Source organism: Rhipicephalus microplus, chromosome X (assembly GCF_043290135.1).
Source record: "Rhipicephalus microplus isolate Deutch F79 chromosome X, USDA_Rmic, whole genome shotgun sequence".
NCBI classification, from domain to species: domain Eukaryota; kingdom Metazoa; phylum Arthropoda; class Arachnida; order Ixodida; family Ixodidae; genus Rhipicephalus; species Rhipicephalus microplus.
In genome coordinates this window covers 273,860,108-273,879,284 of record NC_134710.1, presented here as the reverse complement: position 1 = coordinate 273,879,284, position 19,177 = coordinate 273,860,108, and the positions used below count along the sequence as shown (strand labels likewise).

The 19,177-nt window shown below is 46.6% G+C and overlaps 1 protein-coding gene across 3 annotated transcripts in view; it reads right to left on the bottom strand.

The window, feature by feature from the left end:
- Nucleotides 1-19,177, bottom strand: part of Ddr (discoidin domain-containing receptor 2) — a 279,939-nt gene that overhangs the window by 119,145 nt on the left and 141,617 nt on the right. For all 3 annotated transcript variants that reach the window (XM_075879176.1, XM_075879177.1, XM_037414002.2), the window contains exon 2: nucleotides 12,330-12,518. In XM_075879176.1, the coding sequence (XP_075735291.1) occupies nucleotides 12,330-12,423 (94 nt within the window). In that variant the 5' untranslated portion in view covers nucleotides 12,424-12,518. The remainder of the gene's footprint in view (nucleotides 1-12,329; nucleotides 12,519-19,177) is intronic.

Sequence of the window (19,177 nt, the reverse complement as noted above, 5' to 3'; positions counted from 1 at the left end):
ACACGTGTCTGTCCGTATATTTTCACAGATATTTAACGGCGATTCGTAACGTGTCGCTCATAGCAAAAATTACAACACGGTCGCCTTCCTTCCGCATGCTTCGCATAACATCCATTCCCAAGGTAAGTGGGATTCGCCGAATATTTTGTACCCCCCCCCCCCTCCACTGAATCGTGTGCGGCGATCACACGTGTTCGTGTAACTGTATGTTTCCTTTTTTTTTCTCATTAACTCTTATCTAGCTTTCTTTTTCACCTGGGCATGTGTGCCTCTTTAGGGCTCAAACACCACTTTCGAATGTATGATTAATTAAAGCAACAACCTAAACCACCGATCTTGGCTCGTTCAACTCATTGAGGACAGCGATAAGTACCACGCATGCCTGCGTTCACAGTAAGGTAAGGGAAATTCCCAACAGACCAACTGTCAGTTACATACTATACCTGGACAGCCGATGTGTGTAAGAATTTTTTCGGAAACAAAAAACAGCATTTCTCAACTTTAGTCATTATTACCTCCATACTGCATTTTCACATTACTGACTAGGTGAAAGAAGTACAACTACGTCAAAAAAGCACGTGGAAGGTAATGAAGTTTGTGGTAGTAACACGAACCAAGCAACGGGCAAAAAAAAAACGACAAAAACACTACATGTGTTCGCGCGCACGCCAAATGGATACTAAACAACCGCACCGACAACCTTCCATCAAATCGAGTAGAGTAAGGCTGTTTCAGTGGAGTATACACGGCGGATAGCCAAAAGGGAATGCAAAAAGAAAGACGAAGAGATAGCGTTCAGAGTGGAACCCTTATGGAGAACGACGTTCCCGCCGCCCAAGATCCATTAGGAAAAGGTTTAATACGAAAAGAGGAGGGGGAGGGGGGGTTTGCAGGCGTGCATCGGCAGTATAAAATCGATTGGCTGAATCGCAACCCAGCGTTCGCAGAAATTGCCCCGCCAGGCTAACCGGAGTCTCAGTATGGCGCTATACACCACCCGCCTAATGGAAGCCTGCGGTAGTAGCCATGCAGCGGCGATATGCCGGGTACCAGCGCTGGCGTGGCGCCACGGTGGTTGTAGTGTGCGGCACAGAAATTATTTGCCATAAGGAAAGCAGATTAACACGGCCCATTCAAACGTTGGGCGTAGTTTCATCTAGCCAGTCAAGTGACTTACTTTTATTCGCCTTTTTCTCCCCCAAAAGAAAATAAAATAAGTATGCATCTTTTTACGTTTAGGTGGGAATGCAGGCACAGGTGCATTCTTTTTTTTTCTGCCTCGACACTGCAAAACAACGAAGATTGAACCAGTTGACAGTTCGCAAAGCTTTATGGTGTCCTCACTTCAGCTTAAATTTTCGGGAATAAAGCGGTCGAGGTGTTTAAGTGCTGGAAAATGGGGGATTTGTAGACTAAGCTACACCTAATTCAGCCATACAACCCCTATATGATCGCCCACACTACGAGGAAGTGCAGAACAACCAAATATATTCGGGTATTTGAACCCTCGATTTAGTTTCCTATACGAAGTACTCCTATTCGCTGCAGTGGAATCAACCGATGCTGGGTGTTCTGTGGGCAACAGGTGATGTCATTTCGAAAAGAAAATCTTGTACGAAACTTGTTTTCAGACGGCCATGTATAGTCAGAGAGCGGCGTAGTACGTGTGTGTAATGTGGGATGGGGGAAGTGGCTGCGAAGTTTTATTGACGCATTTTCTGTCCACTTAATTTACGTACGCTCTGTAATATGAACTCCCCGCATTTTCTTATTTGACATGATGAAGTTGGAGAGGTTGGCGCATTCGTTTCTTTTGCTGTCTTAGTCTCCCAAAAAAAAAAAGTTATTTCTCTTGAAATGTCCTAGCACACCATAATATGAGATCGTTTACACAGAATGCGTCATCATATATTTGCCGAAAAGCGTACTGAAGCCCACGTCATCGTTCAGCCCGCGCTTTGGCACTATCGTATGTATAAGCGCCACTATTAGTAGCTCATTAAAGCTTTTTCTTCTAATCTTTATTTAAGCTCACGTCATAAGACAACCTCTATCATATGTCGTTTGCATTTCAGATCGTAACGTAATCGCATTGTTGAGGTGAAAGCCTTATAAAGTCCATGAGAAAAAAAAAATCCCGGCGTCCGGCGTTGAAATCATGAATGGAACCGAAAACCAAGTGTAGTGCATACTCACATATCATAGGTGAGCGTTTAGGGTTATTAAGGGTAAATACAATAAAAAAAAGTGAAATAATGTAGCCAATGTACGTCAGATGGTTAGACATAATAATTATGTGCATAAAGTGAATAAAATCTGAATCGGCTTTAACGGAATTAAAGGTGGAATGAGGCTGAATAAATTAGAATCAAATGTTGTTAATTCACAGCAAATTTAACGCAAAAGCATGAATTATCTTTTTACCTGTGCTCTCCTTAGCATTAACTGAAAGGACATTTATTTATTATTTTTAGCATGCATATTTATGAATACATATTCCCGCACAGCTCTGAGCGATTGAGGCTACCGAAATGCACAAGTCTTGTTAGAAAGAAGGGAGGCATCGAGTCGAAGAAAGGGGTGCAGATTAATGAAATCTGCACTAATTGGCTCCGAAAGGCAACGCAAATCGTGGCTTGCAAAACATTTGAGCCACTGAAGTTTGCTCGCAATGAAGATGTGTGAGAATTCTGCGCAGTTTAAAGGCCCGCGACATCGTAGCCGGTTATTTACGTGCACCATGAGTTGCAACAAGCATCAATGAACAATCAACTTACAATTATTGGCCACGTAAAAGACCAAGTGTGAGATGTGATCACGTAAACAACGGCTGTTAAACGCACAAACGCTTTTAATTTTGAACGCATGTACGCATTTCCGCGTTCATGTAGTGCTTCTCAGAATGTCATCAATGTGATGATGACTGCCGTTTTTTCACAGCATTGTACCAGCTCGATGGCGGTGAAATGAGGGAAAGCCTTTTGCTTTGTGACACCACTGAAACCAAGGCTTTAATTTTATGGCAACGCTATTTGCCCAAGGCCAAGTTTTAATCGCTTTAGGAACGGAAACTTTCTGGGGAAAATTATATACGCGAAAAGAAACGGAGACCTGACTTGTGCGAGGCCCGTTGCGTAGTGGGCGTATACTGGGTGAGTCTTGGACCGCCGAAAGAACGCAAGTGTTCACGCACATACGCGCTGAGGCACATTTGTAGCGACATGGCACTCTCGCTACAAACGCAGTTATAGAAGCGCCCCAAGCACTGTACTCGTGACAATGCCCACCAGGGAACAGCGGAGGACGACTGCAGCGCGGTCGCTCTCCAGCAAGGCGGCACTCCCCGATATTGCCCAGTTGTGGAATGGGCTTGTCGTCCTCTCCCTGTCTCCGCTGTGCTCCCCACCACAGGACATGACACCGGGGCTCGCAGTCGCGACACGCCTCTCTTTCTCCGTCGGCATGCTCGCGCGTCTGAAAATTAACGGATCGCGACCGCCCGGGCGCTTAGCGACGCTTTTGGCGGACGCGGCGGCTTCGAGGAGCCCCGTGCCAGCTTGAGCTAATTGTCGAGGGGTGGCTCGAATCGGCAGATGTGCGGAAATGCATTACATCGAGTCGCCGTGGCTGCACTTTCCGCGGAGATGGGCGCCCGTTTTGGCCCCTCGGCACAAATGTCATAATGCGCGACCAGCGCTGCCTGCTCAGCGGGAAGGGTAGGGAGCCGTACTCACTCTACGAGATTCATATTGCGTCCGGCCGCACAAAGCAGCGCGCTTTGTGGCGTGGTACGAACGTTCGCGCACTGACCGGTTGGTTGGGTCCATGGACTGCGCAGACCAGCGTTTTCAGCGCTACGAGCGTTCCGTTAACCCTCGAGATAGTGTTTACAGTTCTGCGTAGTGTGCATTTCCCGTACCTGAAGGAGCACAGGGTTGAATCGTGCTGCGACGAGAAGCACCTGCCTCCCAACTTTAAATACGCGGCCCCCTACACCGTCAGTTTGACTTGTTACAGATATCCTTCAATAGGCTCTTTCAGGTAACAAGTGAAGGAAAAATCTCGTAAAAGTGGAGGAGCTACCGACGCATTTGTGTTCACTGAGCACAGGAGCATTCAATGTATACTATACTGCATATGTTCGTTACTCTTTTTGCTTTTTTGTCTCAAGACAAGAATCACATTTATTTTCGCAACAATCCTGCAGACATTCCCGCGTGCCGCAGAATCCACCCGCATGCTTTTAATGAGGACTTTGGCAATATTACTCAATAAACTGAAGATGTACCTGGCGAAACCATGCATTGACAGCAATGGCCAATTATCATCCTCCCGTCGATGATATATGGCCTTGTCGCAAGCATGGAGGAACTCGTTTCTCGTTTCACGGAGGAACGGGAGATGATTCATCCATGTTGTCGACATTTGAGGCCGCAGGTATACATCGATAGCCGGGCCTGACTACAAAGCCCTGAACTGCAGCCAGTGGTTAAAAAACGTAACTTTTTCATGAACTTCCAGCTAATTATGCCCCCGTATCCCTCCTTGCCATGTGAATTACTTTCCAGTATACTCCACATATAGGTAAGTGGCACCATCGAAAGGTTTTTGCAGTTTGAAGCTATAACCTTTTCTTGTATAGATACAATCAGTGCCAGAGATCATCTGCTGGACTATACGTAATTTGTTCTCAGGTAAAGGTGTTGTCTTATAACTCATTCAACGCATGCAGGTTTACGAAGTGTGGCCCCACATCTTTACGTATAATGTAATCAAATGAAATAAAAGAATTTTGTCATAGTGCTGCTTATCGACATACCCCCAACATACACTGAACGTGTACCATCTATGAGCGTCAAGTACACTCTGCATGGGTGCCTTTATACGACCACGTAACAAAGAAAAAAAATTATTTGTTTTTTGTCGGTACGTACGTTTGACTGTTTACTTCCCTCCTTCGTTTGTTTGTTAGGTTGACCAGAAGAAAAAAAGATCGGCGCATGTGGCTCTATGCGGGAGGAAGTTCTCGCAACTTGACAGCCGCTCGGAGACAGTCGTCTTTCTCCTTCGAGAAATGGGATCCGCAATGTTGCCGTTTCCCTGTTGCTCCAATTAAAATCGCGCCTACGGAGTCTCGCGCTTGCCGCTTATCCCCCTCCCCTTATTCATTCGAAGGTGCCGAGACACTGGGGGAAGGGACGCGGGCGGCTCGGACCCCGAGGCGGCATTTGTCTGGCGGGGCCCTTACTCAAAATAGACCCCCGCGGAGCGTGTCTAATTGGACGTCGGCTTCGCGCCCCAACGCGAACCGCAGAAAGTCTCTCTCGCTCTCCGGGCAGACACCGAGCTTCTTTCTCGGAGGGGATATTTTGCGCCGGCGCGCGCTGCTGAATCACATCTGCCGCACCAGAAGCGCCGCCTTTCCTTGAAAAAGGCCCGCACGGACCGAAGAAGAAAGAAAATGAGACCTTTCTTGTGTGCCGCCTCTCTTGCGCCGCGGCGGTGTCGAACGTCCTCTTTGTGAGGCGCGCAATGCAGAAGCGGCAACAAGAATGTTTCCTCGCACCGAGGCTGGGGAAAACCCGGAGGAAGTGGCGCAAGTTTGTTTGGGGAAGCGAGACGCCACGAACCGCGAGTCCGTGGGAAAAGAGCGCGAGCTTCGTTTTGCGGCAGGGCGAGTCGCACTCTGGTGATATGCAGATATCGTTTCTTTCGTTTGGCCACCACCAAATGAATTAACATCAAGGTCAGAGATGATCCTCCAAGCCTACAAAGCCTATGAGGGTCAGCAGTAACCTTAGTGGAGAGTGGCCTCTTGAACACATTATACCTGCCTCGCTGGCCGCCGCTTTTTACATATACATGCCATGCGGGTCCCCGGTTAATCGTAAATTAGGCACTATATGGACGTAATAAATGCCCATCGTGTGCATCGAATCGATATGGACACTACTTTGGTGGTGTTTGAAGCATATGCCTCCTGAGTAGATCAATGATTTTTACAGGACACGCATAGTGACGTTCCTTTATGTGAACACCTATAACCACGAAGTGTAGAGAGTAGGCGTTCATGTGAAAAATTTCTGACAATGAGGGAACTGTTCCTTCTTCCATGTGTACAAAGTAGCAAGCCGGATCACTTCCTTCAAATGCCAGGCTCTGACCATAGGGTGGTCGTCCAATGTACGCTGCAATACAAGAGTCCGTTTTATCGTACCTCCCAGGGTACCCATAAATATTTAGGGGAGGGGGGGGCACGGGTCAGGTGTGCCAGCTCTTGGCACCACCCCTGGTACCTCCCGTTCGTTTTTATCGCCAGACGCTTATGTCATGTTGTCGTGCAGTTGTCAATACCAAAGTCCTACACTTCCTCTAAAAAGAAAGCGGATCGCGTGAGCTATTCGAAAGTTAGCCGCTCCGTTTCCGCTGGGATACCGTTTGGTACAGTTTCGCTATAACGTATCCGAACGGGTAACATCCCATCACCACCTGTCAGGATGCTTGTGCAGGCCAAATATAATCCTGTGTCTGACGACTATAGGATACAATACTTCATGGCCAATCGATTACAATGACATGTCCTACACAGCCGCGAGAACGAGCGGGTTGGATATACGGTGTGGATATAGATGCGAGCTGTAGCGGCCCCGTGCAGCCGCTGGCCGTAATCCAGCGCGCGCGCGATGTTGTGCGAGCAGGGCGCTCCTTTGTTGGGCGCCTGTCGTCTCCTTTTCGTCGGCGATTCGGGCCGTGCTGATCACGAACATCCGGAGGGACGGTCGCTTCCGCCGCCTGCGTCGGCTCTTTCGTGCCGGGCCGTCAAAGAGGGGGCGGCAAGGCACTCCGCAGAAGGCGCGCCGTGGGGCAACACTCGCATGTCTGTTTGTAAGCGCACTCGCTTACTCACATCCTGACGTCTCATTGAGCTCGAGAATCGCACCGGGCTTGGCAAGTGTCCCGATCCTGCACTCCCTTTTCTATGTTTTCGTGTTATTCTCGATGGAAGCAGACGTATACTGGCGGGTGAACGTCCCGCGCACTATGCAGATGAAGAAGGCTCCCTCAAACCGACGCCGATCCGCCCTGCCACCAGACAGCCGCAATCCGCGTCATTAAAACGCTCTCGTCACCGAGGAGCCCGGTTGGCTGATCAAAATCGCGGTTTCCGCTCAGAAGGCGCGGCTCGCCTGTTTCTTACTTAAGTTTCTCCTCCGGTCTGTGCACTGAACCGAATGATTTGTGGCTGGCAGCCCAAGTCGTTACGAGTGTGAAACCCACGGTATTGACGCGCAGACGGGCAGCCGAATAGGGCAAGTGCGTCATTAATCCAATACTGAAGACATCTCACACGTTTATCTATATACGTATATCGACGCCCTTGGTGACCTTCGGGGAAGCGTAATTTTAATGAATACTGAGTCGAGAGATAACTGGTACGCACAACATGTGAGGTCTTGCGTAGTCATATTCGGGATCTCTTTATTTATATATTGCTATTTTTGTGCTACTCACACTATATGAAGGCAGATCCACTAGATACGAGTGGCGTGCGGCCAAAATTTAGGAAGAAAGTCACGTTTATTATCTGTGGAGTACAAGAAACACGGGAATCACTTATTAGCAATTAAAAAGGCTTCTTTGCGGCCTCGCAACGTGCTTTTTTTAGCAATTGAGCGCTTTTTTTTATTTGAGCTACCAGTACCTGATGGTAGATGCATAATGATATACACGATCCGTCTTTAAGTGTCACCATTATCTAATGAACCCGTTGGTGGTAGACGACAGAGAAAGGTGTACCGCCTTATTTCTCGTACAGTCATGGAGCTTTCCGTCTGTACTGTAAACAGCTCGGTTATTTGATGAGTTACGACATCCTTTTAAACAGTGAAGGTACTGCTCTAGGAATTTATTTTATATTATTATTATTATTATTATTATTATTATTATTATTATTATTATTATTATTATTATTATTATTATTATTATTATGTCTGGATACACAAACCACACACGAAAACACAGATGAAAAGAAGATGAGAGGTAAGAAAGGGAAAACAAAAAAGGAAAGCAAGCAAATAAACGCTACATGGGCAAAATAAGTAGTAACATGGAAAAAAATGTCGATAATCTCGAGGCAAAACTGGTTTGTATGACTGTATAGGTTAAATTTTTATGCGCATTTATTAGGTATTCCTTTTGCAAGAATGTGCGCTCATCAATTAATAAAAATAAACCGCCAACTAAAAAAAAACCGCGAATAATCTTGGCAACATGAATCTTGTCATAGGATCCACACAGCATTTCGTTTCCAAAAACTGTTTTCCACACAGCATTTCATTCCCAAAGAAGAACGCACTAATATTGTTTGCAGTTCAAACGGGTCAGTGTTTGACTCATAGTTGCTCTGGCTGTGGCACTGTAAATGACATTGTCCCTTTTTCTGTATCACACCTCACAATGCCGTTTGGTCAATAAAATAATTGCGCCCGGGAAATCACTGTGACAGTTAAACCAGTCGGTATACGATGTACACTACGACATTTATGTAAGTGCTTCAATAAGTTCGCAATTAGTTGCCCCAAAACGAGAGAATATCGCTGTGCTGACATATTCTGGGAGTCTTTATGGCGCCCCGGATGAAAGAGGTTAAGCTGCTTTCGTGCCTCGGTCGGCGAGTAATAATTTGGAGACGACGTTAACAACCAGGGGTCGAAACTCACAAATGCTCTTTTTCGTAGGTGCATTTCACCATTTGCTGATCGGCGTTGTGTATGACGTTTTCCCGCTGCTATAAAGCACGAACACGGTGACATGCAGGCAACGTATTCACACCTTGGCGTGTTGTCTTTACCAGAAGTAATGTCATAGAGTAGGCTATACCAACTAGGGAAAAAAAGTATTCCTGATCGGCTTTGCTAATGTTAAGCATCGTGAGTAGCTGAGATAGTCAATTATGAGCAATTTTAGCGTAAGATTTTTATGAATACGAGCCCTGATTCCCAGCCGCAGAAATGTGTCGGTAAGTAGATGTATAACTGTGCCTATAGTAATCTCAAATTATGAGGTACAACTAAACTTTCAGGAAGTGTAGGTGATAATCATAAGCCTTTCCCTCCGACAACATTCATCACCCCTGCGTTGCTTTCAGGCCTCTATTGCTAAAAATGAATACCCTGGTATTCTTCTTAAGCGCAGAGGAAAAACTTTCCCAGCACATTCCAAAACACCTTAACAATAACAACTGACTATGAACGACTGTGTACTATGATTAATGAACCAGTGTCGCTCTTTTTATGGAGCTAAATCCCTGATTTATGAAAGTTTGAGTTATTAGGAACCGCAACTATTATGAGGTAATCAACCTAATTAACTTATTAGGAACCGCTGTTAAGTTACGGCTGAATATGAAAAACTACGAGTAAGGCTGGTCGAGAAGCGTCGACAGAAACCCTGCGCGCCCCTCGCTTCGCGGAAATTGCAGAATTCTATGGAATAGCTATTTGTGTACCGTTACCAACTCGCGCATCCACGGATGCACAGAAACGCATGTACGCCAGCAAACGAATGCTAGATTTAGAATCCTCCTGCAGAGCCTTGATCGCTCCATATTTGAACTCGTTACATCCTACAGCGTATATATTCAGTCACAGTAGCGTCAAGTCGGCTTCCTTCATTTTGCAAGCCCCCGAATGGCGTGGCTTATTTCTCGGTACCGAGCGTGGGCAGTGAGCCGCAAGCGCTCTTTTTCTCACGGGAAGGGGCCGCAGCCGGGCGCCCGATGTCCAAAAAGTCTCAGCAGTGGAGCGATCCTATCGTGGAGCCTTCCGAGAAGTTAGACGTCGCGCCGCCTTCTCCGCGTGGCATAAACGGCGCAAACATCAGCCGCGGCTGATGATTGCTTCTAGCTCGATGCTAACGGACGATAACAAAATGACGCACTGACAGAGCGAGCGGGAGGGGGCAACCTCGCAAGCGAAGTGGGGGGCTGCTTATACAATTAGCCGCGATCAAGTTTCCGCGGAGCCTGGCGAAGAGTTGCATGCATATTGTTGTAATCTGTGTGGTGACTAAGACGTGCGGCCCGCGGGGCTTCTTTCGCGGCAGCGCGCTCGAAAGAGCGGCTGTCACAGGGGGAAATTACCGCATCCGTGGCGACCCGACCGCGAGACAGCTGACGACCGCTACATAAGCTGGTGGTGTAGATAACGACCTTGGTTGCGACCAGCCAAACTTCTCGTCACGTTTGTCGCAGAGATTTATCTAATTTAACCATAGATCGTGCGAAAATTTATTCAATATTTAGGCGTCGCAATAAATTACCTTTCCGTAGTAACTAAAAATCAAATGAAACTAAGAGTGCGCGTGTGCATGACGTATACACATTCATGAGCCCCTCTTCGCTCACGTCATCATTGGTGGCCAGCGGGAGTGACGAACAGCGCGCAACGTGAATACCCCACGAAGCAGTGGAGTGATTCGCATACCGTTTACGTACCACTCAGGGACAAGTTGCAATCTTTGCGCGTGATGTTGCACATCACCACCATTGTGATGCAATGGTATGTATACGGTGTTGGACTGCTCGCCTTAACGAAACGGGCGGGTTCGATCCCGCCGTGGCGCTCGCAGTTCGATGGAGGGAAAGTTCCCGCGTTCTACGCATTCAAAATTACCCGAAGTCCACTACGGCGTGCTTCATGTTTGAGATTGTGGTTTCGGCTCGTTGAGCTTATTATTATTATTATTATTATTATTATTATTATTATTATTATTATTATTATTATTATTATTATTATTATTATTATTATTATTATTATTATTATGTTGTTGTTGTTGTTGTTGTTGTTGTTGTTGTTGTTGTTGTTGTTGTTGTTGTTGTTGTTGTTCATCAGCGTATAGTTAAGATATCAGTTGGTTCACCTAGTGAACTGAAAAAAAAATAAATCAAGGATCGTTATTCTCCCTCGACTATCAAAAATGCATGCATACGGGAACGCCATTAAAGGTACGCCTGCATTGTTGTTATTAGTATTTGATATAAAACACGCAGATGCACATGACGAAGAGAAAAACATGGAGGACGCACGCTGACAACTGCGACCGAGAGAGACGATATACGCTTGACTACACCAGGGCGGAAGGGACGGAAATCGAGGATTAAGATAACCATCAAAAAAGGAAATAAAAAGGAACTAAAGAAATGACGAAATGACAGGTTCCAGATACATAATAGTAAAGCACACATAAATATATAACCGACGATTACTAAATTTAAAAACATTGAGCAGAGCTGTCTAAATGTTTTGATTTTGCGACATATGAGGACAAATATTATTGCGGTTGTGCCGACCTTTGGGTTCTGGTGTCGTTGTCTCTGAGAGACGCATCGCACAGCTTTTTCAACAGCAGCGACACAGCAAGCGCGTGAACCACTGGTGTCGTTCAATAACTGAAAGAAAAAAAAACTGGTTCAGGCAGTTTCGTAGATTATTAAGAGGATGGTGCTGTTATCGTAGCTGGCTCAGATAATGTGTTGCGCGGCACATTGAGTTGGTGTGTGCATGAGCGCGTTTCACAGGAGTTCGCCGGAGACAGACGCAAGCGCTGCTTCGTTTCCAGTTGCGGTATCAGCGGACACGCTCACCGCAAATGATTCTGATGAAGACATCGGTTAGCTGACTGTATACGTACGGCGCGCTATTTTAGCAGTATGCCCGTTACCGGTCAAGTGGCGCTGCGTTCTCTCGGTCCCCTTATTCTTCCTCCGCTTTTCCCCTCATCCTACCTCTGCACGTTTCCCAGCATTCCTCGACTCGCTTTCGTCGCTGTCGCTGGTTAATTCTCTGCAATGCTCCGCGTTCACTCTCTTTCATCTTCCTCTGTGCCTATAATTCGTTCGGTCACACTGATGACACGAAACGCATCAATGGCCGATAGAATTGGATTAACGGTACGAGATATCAGGAAAAGAAAATAACTATATGCAGACAAATGTTCGTATGGTAGCTCGTCTGAGATAACCTAGCCCGGCACCTCAGCCGGGAAAAAGACACAATCAGAATAACAGAGCGCTGAGCTTGTTCGTAGGCATTCATGTTAGTCTTGTTCGTGGTGCCTTGCCTTCTCCCTTGGGTCCGTGTTTGCGTGCTCTGTCTGTTTAACTTAAACATACTGATAAACCATTTGAACATACTGATGATGCATACAAAACGCGAAGAACTTGCGAGAGAGCCGTGAAGAAACCTGCGCTGCCCATTGCACTCGCATGTTTCTGCCACGCGTCTCCCGAGGCCACGCGTGGGAAAAGCTGCGCTTCATGCGGGACTTACCCCAGTCGAAGGCCCTGCTGGCCGGCAGCAGCACTGCGTAGACGCAGAGAGAGAGCAGTAGTGGCCATCGTGCTCGCCGCGGAGACGACGCCATCGCTGTCCCGTTACGCACGCGTCAGCTTCGTCGTGCTTGCCTCACGTCATCGGTGGCCACGTGACGGGCAGCGACACTCCATCGTGAGGGGCCTCCTGAAAGAGGAACAACAATAGTAGAGGGTAAGTCATATTGTTTGGTCTATGAAAAATGTCCGGAGTGCAACCCGATTTCCTTATTTCAATAATAATGGAAGGATTAAGTAGGAAAACTCTGTGATAGAGCAATGACAAGTGGGCTAACGGAAATACGCTAACACGTACGAGACTCGATCAAGGGAAAGCATTTACAAATGTGTTAACACGGCGCGTTATAAGGTATTCCCACCGGCAAGTCAGTTTCAAACGAACACCGTGGAAGGTTATGTAGTTAAACAAGGTCGTTTAATTATATTTGCATACCATGCCAAGAAAACCGATGTAATGAAATATCAAATAATCTTTCTTTGCATGGAGCCAATAGGTAGGAAACCAGATGCTGAATTTTACGACAAACTGTGATTGCCATAGCCTGGCTAAAGACAGTGACATGTTGTCACAGTCGTGGAACGCGGAATGTTATGTACACAGTTATTAAGCAAGCATTCAAACGGTTCGTACAATCACAGATAAGCACACGCACTCAATCTACTCATGAGTTCCCAATAAGACTTGCAGAAGCTTTCTTCGACAAAGCACCTAGGTGCGTCCTCTTATAAGAGGTTTCGCTGCCCTTCACATGAGGATCATTCCCCGCCAAACGCCCCAGCCATTTTGGCGACTATCTCAAATGTATTTGAAAAAAAAAATGTGGTGATTTACTGCATCGAAAACAATTAAACGGTAGAATATTTCTGAAAAAAAATATATTTGGTCACATGGCTGCCTTCTGAACTTTCCGGAATGCCGTTGGGGTGTTGTTTGGGAAAAAATTTATTTTAAAAGTACCGCTTCTTCTTTCTATACCAAATTCGGTCTACATATAAATTAAAGGTTTTGTATAAGGTGTTTGAGCTCAGTAATATTTGTGCAATTTTACTGGCACATACGCCTCCAAGAATTTAGCCAAAATGTGTTTATATATTGGGTTTAACGTCCCAAAACCACCATAATTTTATGAGATACGCCGTAGTAAAGGGCTCCGGAAATTTCGACCACCTGGGGTTCTTTAACGTGCGCCCAAATCTGAGCACACGGACCTACAGCCTTTTCGCCTCCAACGAAAATGCAGCTGCCGCCGCCGCCGGGATTTAATCCCGTGCGGGTCTACAACCGTGTACCTTAGCTACTAGACCACCGCGGCGGGGCTAGCCACAATGTGTTATGTTTGCATTTTTTGCTTGCAATAATCCGCTTTGTGTGGATATCTAAGTAGTAAATACTTACTTCACAGAAAGTATATTTGGAGGGAAATTATATTTCATTCATCTCAAGTTTTATGAGAAAAATCACAAACTTTGCAAAATTGTCATTGATATTCAGGCGCAATTTGCACCATGTGGTTGTCCAATTGAAAATCACCTTTATACTTCAATCGAAAGCAAATAAACAGCTATTTTCATACGGCGAATTTTATCATTATATTTTTTTTTTGTTTCAAGAAAGCAAAGAATTCTTGAACTTTTCTATTGGACTACCTTCCCGTTCGGTCATACGACAGCTGCCGCCTTGAAATTCCCCATTGCCGTCAATGGTAAACCTCAAAAATTATTTTATTCGTTAAAACCACATATGTAATGATAATATTTGCCATTTGAAAATAACTGTTTATTTTCTTTCGATTGAAGAATAAAGGTAATTTTTCATTTGACCGCCACATGGTGCAAATTACGTATAAATATGGACAAAATTGACAATTTTGCGAAGTTTGTTTTTTTTTTCTCGTAAAGCTTAGCAACTTTAGAGGTCTAAAATTTTTTTTCATAATATATATGTCTTTTGAGGAGTAAGTATTTACTACTCAGATATTCATACGAAGCGGGGCATTGCAATAGAAAAAAAAGGTAAACTTAACACATTTTGACTAAATTCTTGGAGGCGTATGTGCCAATAAAAATGCACTAATATTACTGAGCTACAAACACCTTACAGAAAAACCATTGATTTATACGTAGACCAAATTTGATATAGAAAGAAGAAGCGGCACTTTTAAAATGCACTTTTTCCCAAACACCACCCAAACGGCATTCCGGAAAGTTAACAAGACAGCCACGTGACCAAATAATGTTTTTTTTTTCCAAAATATTCTACCGTTTCCCTTTTTCAATACAGTAAATCAGCCCAACGTTTTTTCTTTTTCAAATACATTTGAGCTGGTCGCCAAAATGGCTGGGACGTTTGGCATGGAATTACCCATAAGCTTTAGTCCCACCGAATAGACAATGCCGAAAGCAAAAGGTATCAATTCTCAGGATTTCTTTGCCATGTACGTACATACATTTGTCTACTTTGTCAAATAACACTCTTTAAATAATGAAATAATGCCTCTTTAAGAAAGAACAGAAATGTTCCAAGAGTGGGCATTTGAAAAGAAAAAAAAAAGCACACACGAAAGGAAGTACGCATGAATCAACCATTATGCATGTGATACCATAGTGTCACGTTTTTGTACAATAGTATGCACCGCCGGAAGAGTAGAAACTTTGAACAAAACTCCGACAGCCAGAGATGGTCACTGCGGTAGGCAACATCCTTTCTCCCAATCAGTGCAGAGGGCGTCTCCACTGACCTGAGAGTCAGAAAGCAGCGTACAAGGCTTGAATATTGGGGTAGGTAGGGCTCGTCGCGCAGGCGAAGATCATTGCTCTACGCCTGCTGATACATAGAAACCAAACCGCCTCGCTTTCGATTCGTTCGTGTAGTGCGTCGGCATCTTTCTTGCGGGTAACTGACGCTATCTGATTAGATTAGCATGTTCAAATAACTCGCGCAGGTGGGCTCACGTTTTGCACAGTTTACGAGCTGATCGCCGAGACCCGAGTGGTCCGCTTTTGCGACGAGAGCACTGCGGCATGAATACGACGTCGTCGTCGTGGGTGATCTGCGTGTGTACCCCTTTCTTTATTCAGCGAGCTACTTTCAGGGAACGATGGCGGAGCTGTAATGCGACGGCTCACCTCCAGTTCGAGCGAGCGTTTTGCTGTCTCTTTATTTGTTCTTAATCTCTTTTGCGCCGGCTTCTCCGGGGACGAGCAGCGTTCACTCGTCGCGCCCCTGTTTTATCCGCGGATAACACGAGGCGGGGCGCTGGAGGTCGTTTATTACGCGGCTTGAGAAATGCGGGCCCCACCGGAATCCGACGTGTGGGTCCCGGCTACGCGCTCGCAGGGCGCTGCATCCAGGACGAAGCGAAGAGCACGCGAAAGGGAAGTCGCGGTGAGAGGAAGGGGGAAAAGCGTGCAGTGGCTTCGAACATCGACAAACTGAGTCGCGCCATCGGAGCCGGCGGTGCCTTAAGGGCCCCCGCCGTGGGACCGCCACAGGCGACTGCGACGGGACGTCCTACGATCTACAGTACCCAGCGATCTTACTAAATATAGAACTCGAAAAGAAGGGCTCGCGCATGTAAGTACATTCGCCCTGCACTGCCTCGCCATGAGCGTCGTCGTCACTGTTGCATGGGTGCGACAGACCTTCTGTAGGTTTGCGTCTCTCTTTAGCCACTTCGTATTATTTCTTTTTTTTCCCCGTGGCTCGCCTATAAACATCGGCTCACCCTGGGCGACTCCTTCGGCGCGCCCATATATCCACGGAGGCGGGCGCGGATATCTCGAGTGTCAATAGCCGGCAGCTCGCTTATGAAAATATCCGAGCAAGCCAGCCGTCTCAGCGCAGAGATGGTGAGCTGCGACTGGGTCGCTGTGAACGACTTCCTCGCCTCGCGTACAGCAGGGTGATGGACATGCAGACCACGCACGGTGAAGACGGAGTGAGTGATTCTAGCGCCCTCGACAGCCCTGTGTATCGGCGTGCGGTCCTTTTCCGACGGTATAACGTTTACCCGAGGTGGCGGAGGCGTTCATATGGCACCACTGGAGACATCCAGCTTCTTCTCCGTTTTTTTTTTTATAAACATCCACACCTTATTCCTTTCATTGTCGCCGATCAGGGATATGGCGATTCGCCTCTGTGCCAAGTGTGGACGCGGCTAGCACTCTATGCGAATGCGCGTCAATTCAACGTGAAAAAAATGTTCACGACCTGTTCTTCGCTTTCTGATGTTTCGGACTCCTTGCATGCGGGTATCGACGACGAAACTTGATAAAGATGATGAAAAAGCATTTCTTCAGGGTCACGGTTTCATTCATATTGAGAGGAATATAAGATGAGCAATATTATCGACACCAAAAAACAAACAAATTCTCCTCCAGAAAAAAGAAAAAAAAACAGAAGAAACACCCAGATAAAGTGATAAACATGCTACAGTGTAGAGGGCAGTGGGCTCACTCTCCGCGGCGGAGGCCATGTGGTGGGGTGGCTGCACAAACGTTGCCGGTTTGTGTTTCTCTCTTCACCCGGGCAGCGGTGTTGGCATCATCATCAATAAAGCCTTGAAGACGCGTTGCGGCTGAAAGAGCCGGTGAGCTCTTTCAGAACAGCAGTTAAGCCACGTTTTTATCGCGGTAAACGTTGTAGCGCCAAGTTTTCCTTTTTTTTTTTGGGGGGGGGGGGGGAGCATTTAGCCTAGCCACATGCAGCATGCATTAAATTAGTGTGCCTTTTATGCCTGTTCCACGCTGCAACATCAGAAAAAACAGTGTCATGCGTCTAAGTGCCAAACAGACTACGTGTACGTGAAGGACGATTCGAAGCTGTCGCTGTTAGGCGTCCCGAAAAATCAAAACGGGCGTATAGAATGCGAAAAGAAACCGTGTTCTAGGCGGGCGTGTTATATTATTTAATTCCGAAGGGAAGGCGAAATTTAGGCACAAAAGGTTTGCACGGAATGAAACCGCATGTTTGGCTTTTTCCGCGAGGTGCCATATAGGGGCGAATACGATGTGGTCTAAAAAGATATAATGAATATGCAATGAGCTCAAGCGCACCAAAATAAAAAAGAAAATCATTAACTGTGTCGCACTTTCAGCAAACTTTATCGAAAAAAAAAGAAAACAAGTCAAACCAAAAGCAGTCAGATAGCAGTTAATACAAGCAAGATTATTTTTAAAAAAATATAACAAGAATCGCGCGTAACTTCGGCAAGTGAAACTTCTATTGAAGTTGCCTGTGGCGCCACCTACCACATGCAACGCTAACTGCGTCAGAGGAGCGGCGGAGTATAGTTAACTGCCCTCTTCTAGTTCACCTTAACCATGCTGACCGGGGATTTCATTCACTCCCTCGGATGAATGCGAGAGCATAGGGCACTTTTATTCAATAGATCGAAGAATAAAAACGCAAAAAAATGTCCGATTTCCATTCATTTCAAAGGATTTGCTCAGCAGACGTCAAATTTAGTTGGCAGTAAAAGCCCTGCAGGAATGAAGACTTCGGAATGTATATTTGCAATGTCGTGGTTGCAAACCTCCTATAATATAAACGTATGATCTAGTTTTCTTTGTTAAAACCTCACAAGATTCGTAAAGGATGTGATTGATTGATTTGTGGGGTTTAACGTCCCAAAACCACTATTTGATTATGAGAGACGCCGTAGTGGAGGGCTCCGGAAATTTTGACCACCTGGGGTTCTTTAACGTGCACCCAAATCTGAGTACACGGGCCTACAACATTTCCGCCTCCAACGGAAATGCAGCCGCCACAGCCGGGATTCGATCCCGCGACCTGCGGGTCAGCAGCCGAGTACCTTAGCCACTAGACCACCGTGGCGGGGCGTAAAGGATGCGGGCCATGTGCGAACGATCGATGGTGCATGACAGGTGGAGGGCTGGACAGGTTGTCCCATGTCATTTCAGACGGACTCAATGATTCACGTTAAAAGGGGCGAAGCTGCATTCTAAAGCGTGCCCGGCCTAACGAGGAGCAAACGTGAGCAGCATTTTAAGGGAAGCTAAATCGCTTCACCTGCGCGAGCGAAATAAATTTGCAGGCCTGCATGCACACATGCAGGTATTCAAAGGGGCTTATAAGAGCACGTTCTCGTCTAACTTCCTCATACTCGCACTTAATGAGCCGATAGTATGCCTTCGGGTGGTCCTCGCTTCAAATAAAGCTGCCCTCCAGCGTGAGTATAGCAGCTGAGAGAGGCTAAAAACAATAAATTAGTGGGAAGATGAGTGAGGCCAATGACGCAAAAGCAATCAACAGTCCGAAGCGTAAGTGAACAAGAAAGAAACAAGTTCGACGTATAGTCGGGGTTTTTTTATTTTAGAAAAATAGAAGACCGAAACGGCCAGTGAAGAGGGTCCATCTGTCGAAACTTGAAGCCACTAACTGGATCGGACAGCAGCGGGCGACGTGAGGCCCCTGCCGAATGTCGCCCGCTGCCCAGTGGTCGCGGACAGGATCACTGACGGCGGGGCTCGAGCGACAGCGGCCACCGGGGAGGTCCGTACGTGAGGAGCGTCGCCGAGAAGAGCGATTCGTCCCGAGCGGCCTGCGATGCCGACTGCTCGGCCGACAATTAGACGGCGCTGGTGCAGCCCTGGTCGCGACCGCAACAGCCGCAAGGTTCGCGCCACTGCACAGCTACACGGTGTCTCCTTTTACCGTTCTCTTTTTCACATTTTGTGTTTTCACGCGAGAAAGCTGGCGACGACAAGAAGGGGGCAGTGCGCGCCACGCCGGCGAGTCCGGCCGTTTTGGGCGCTCGGCATGGT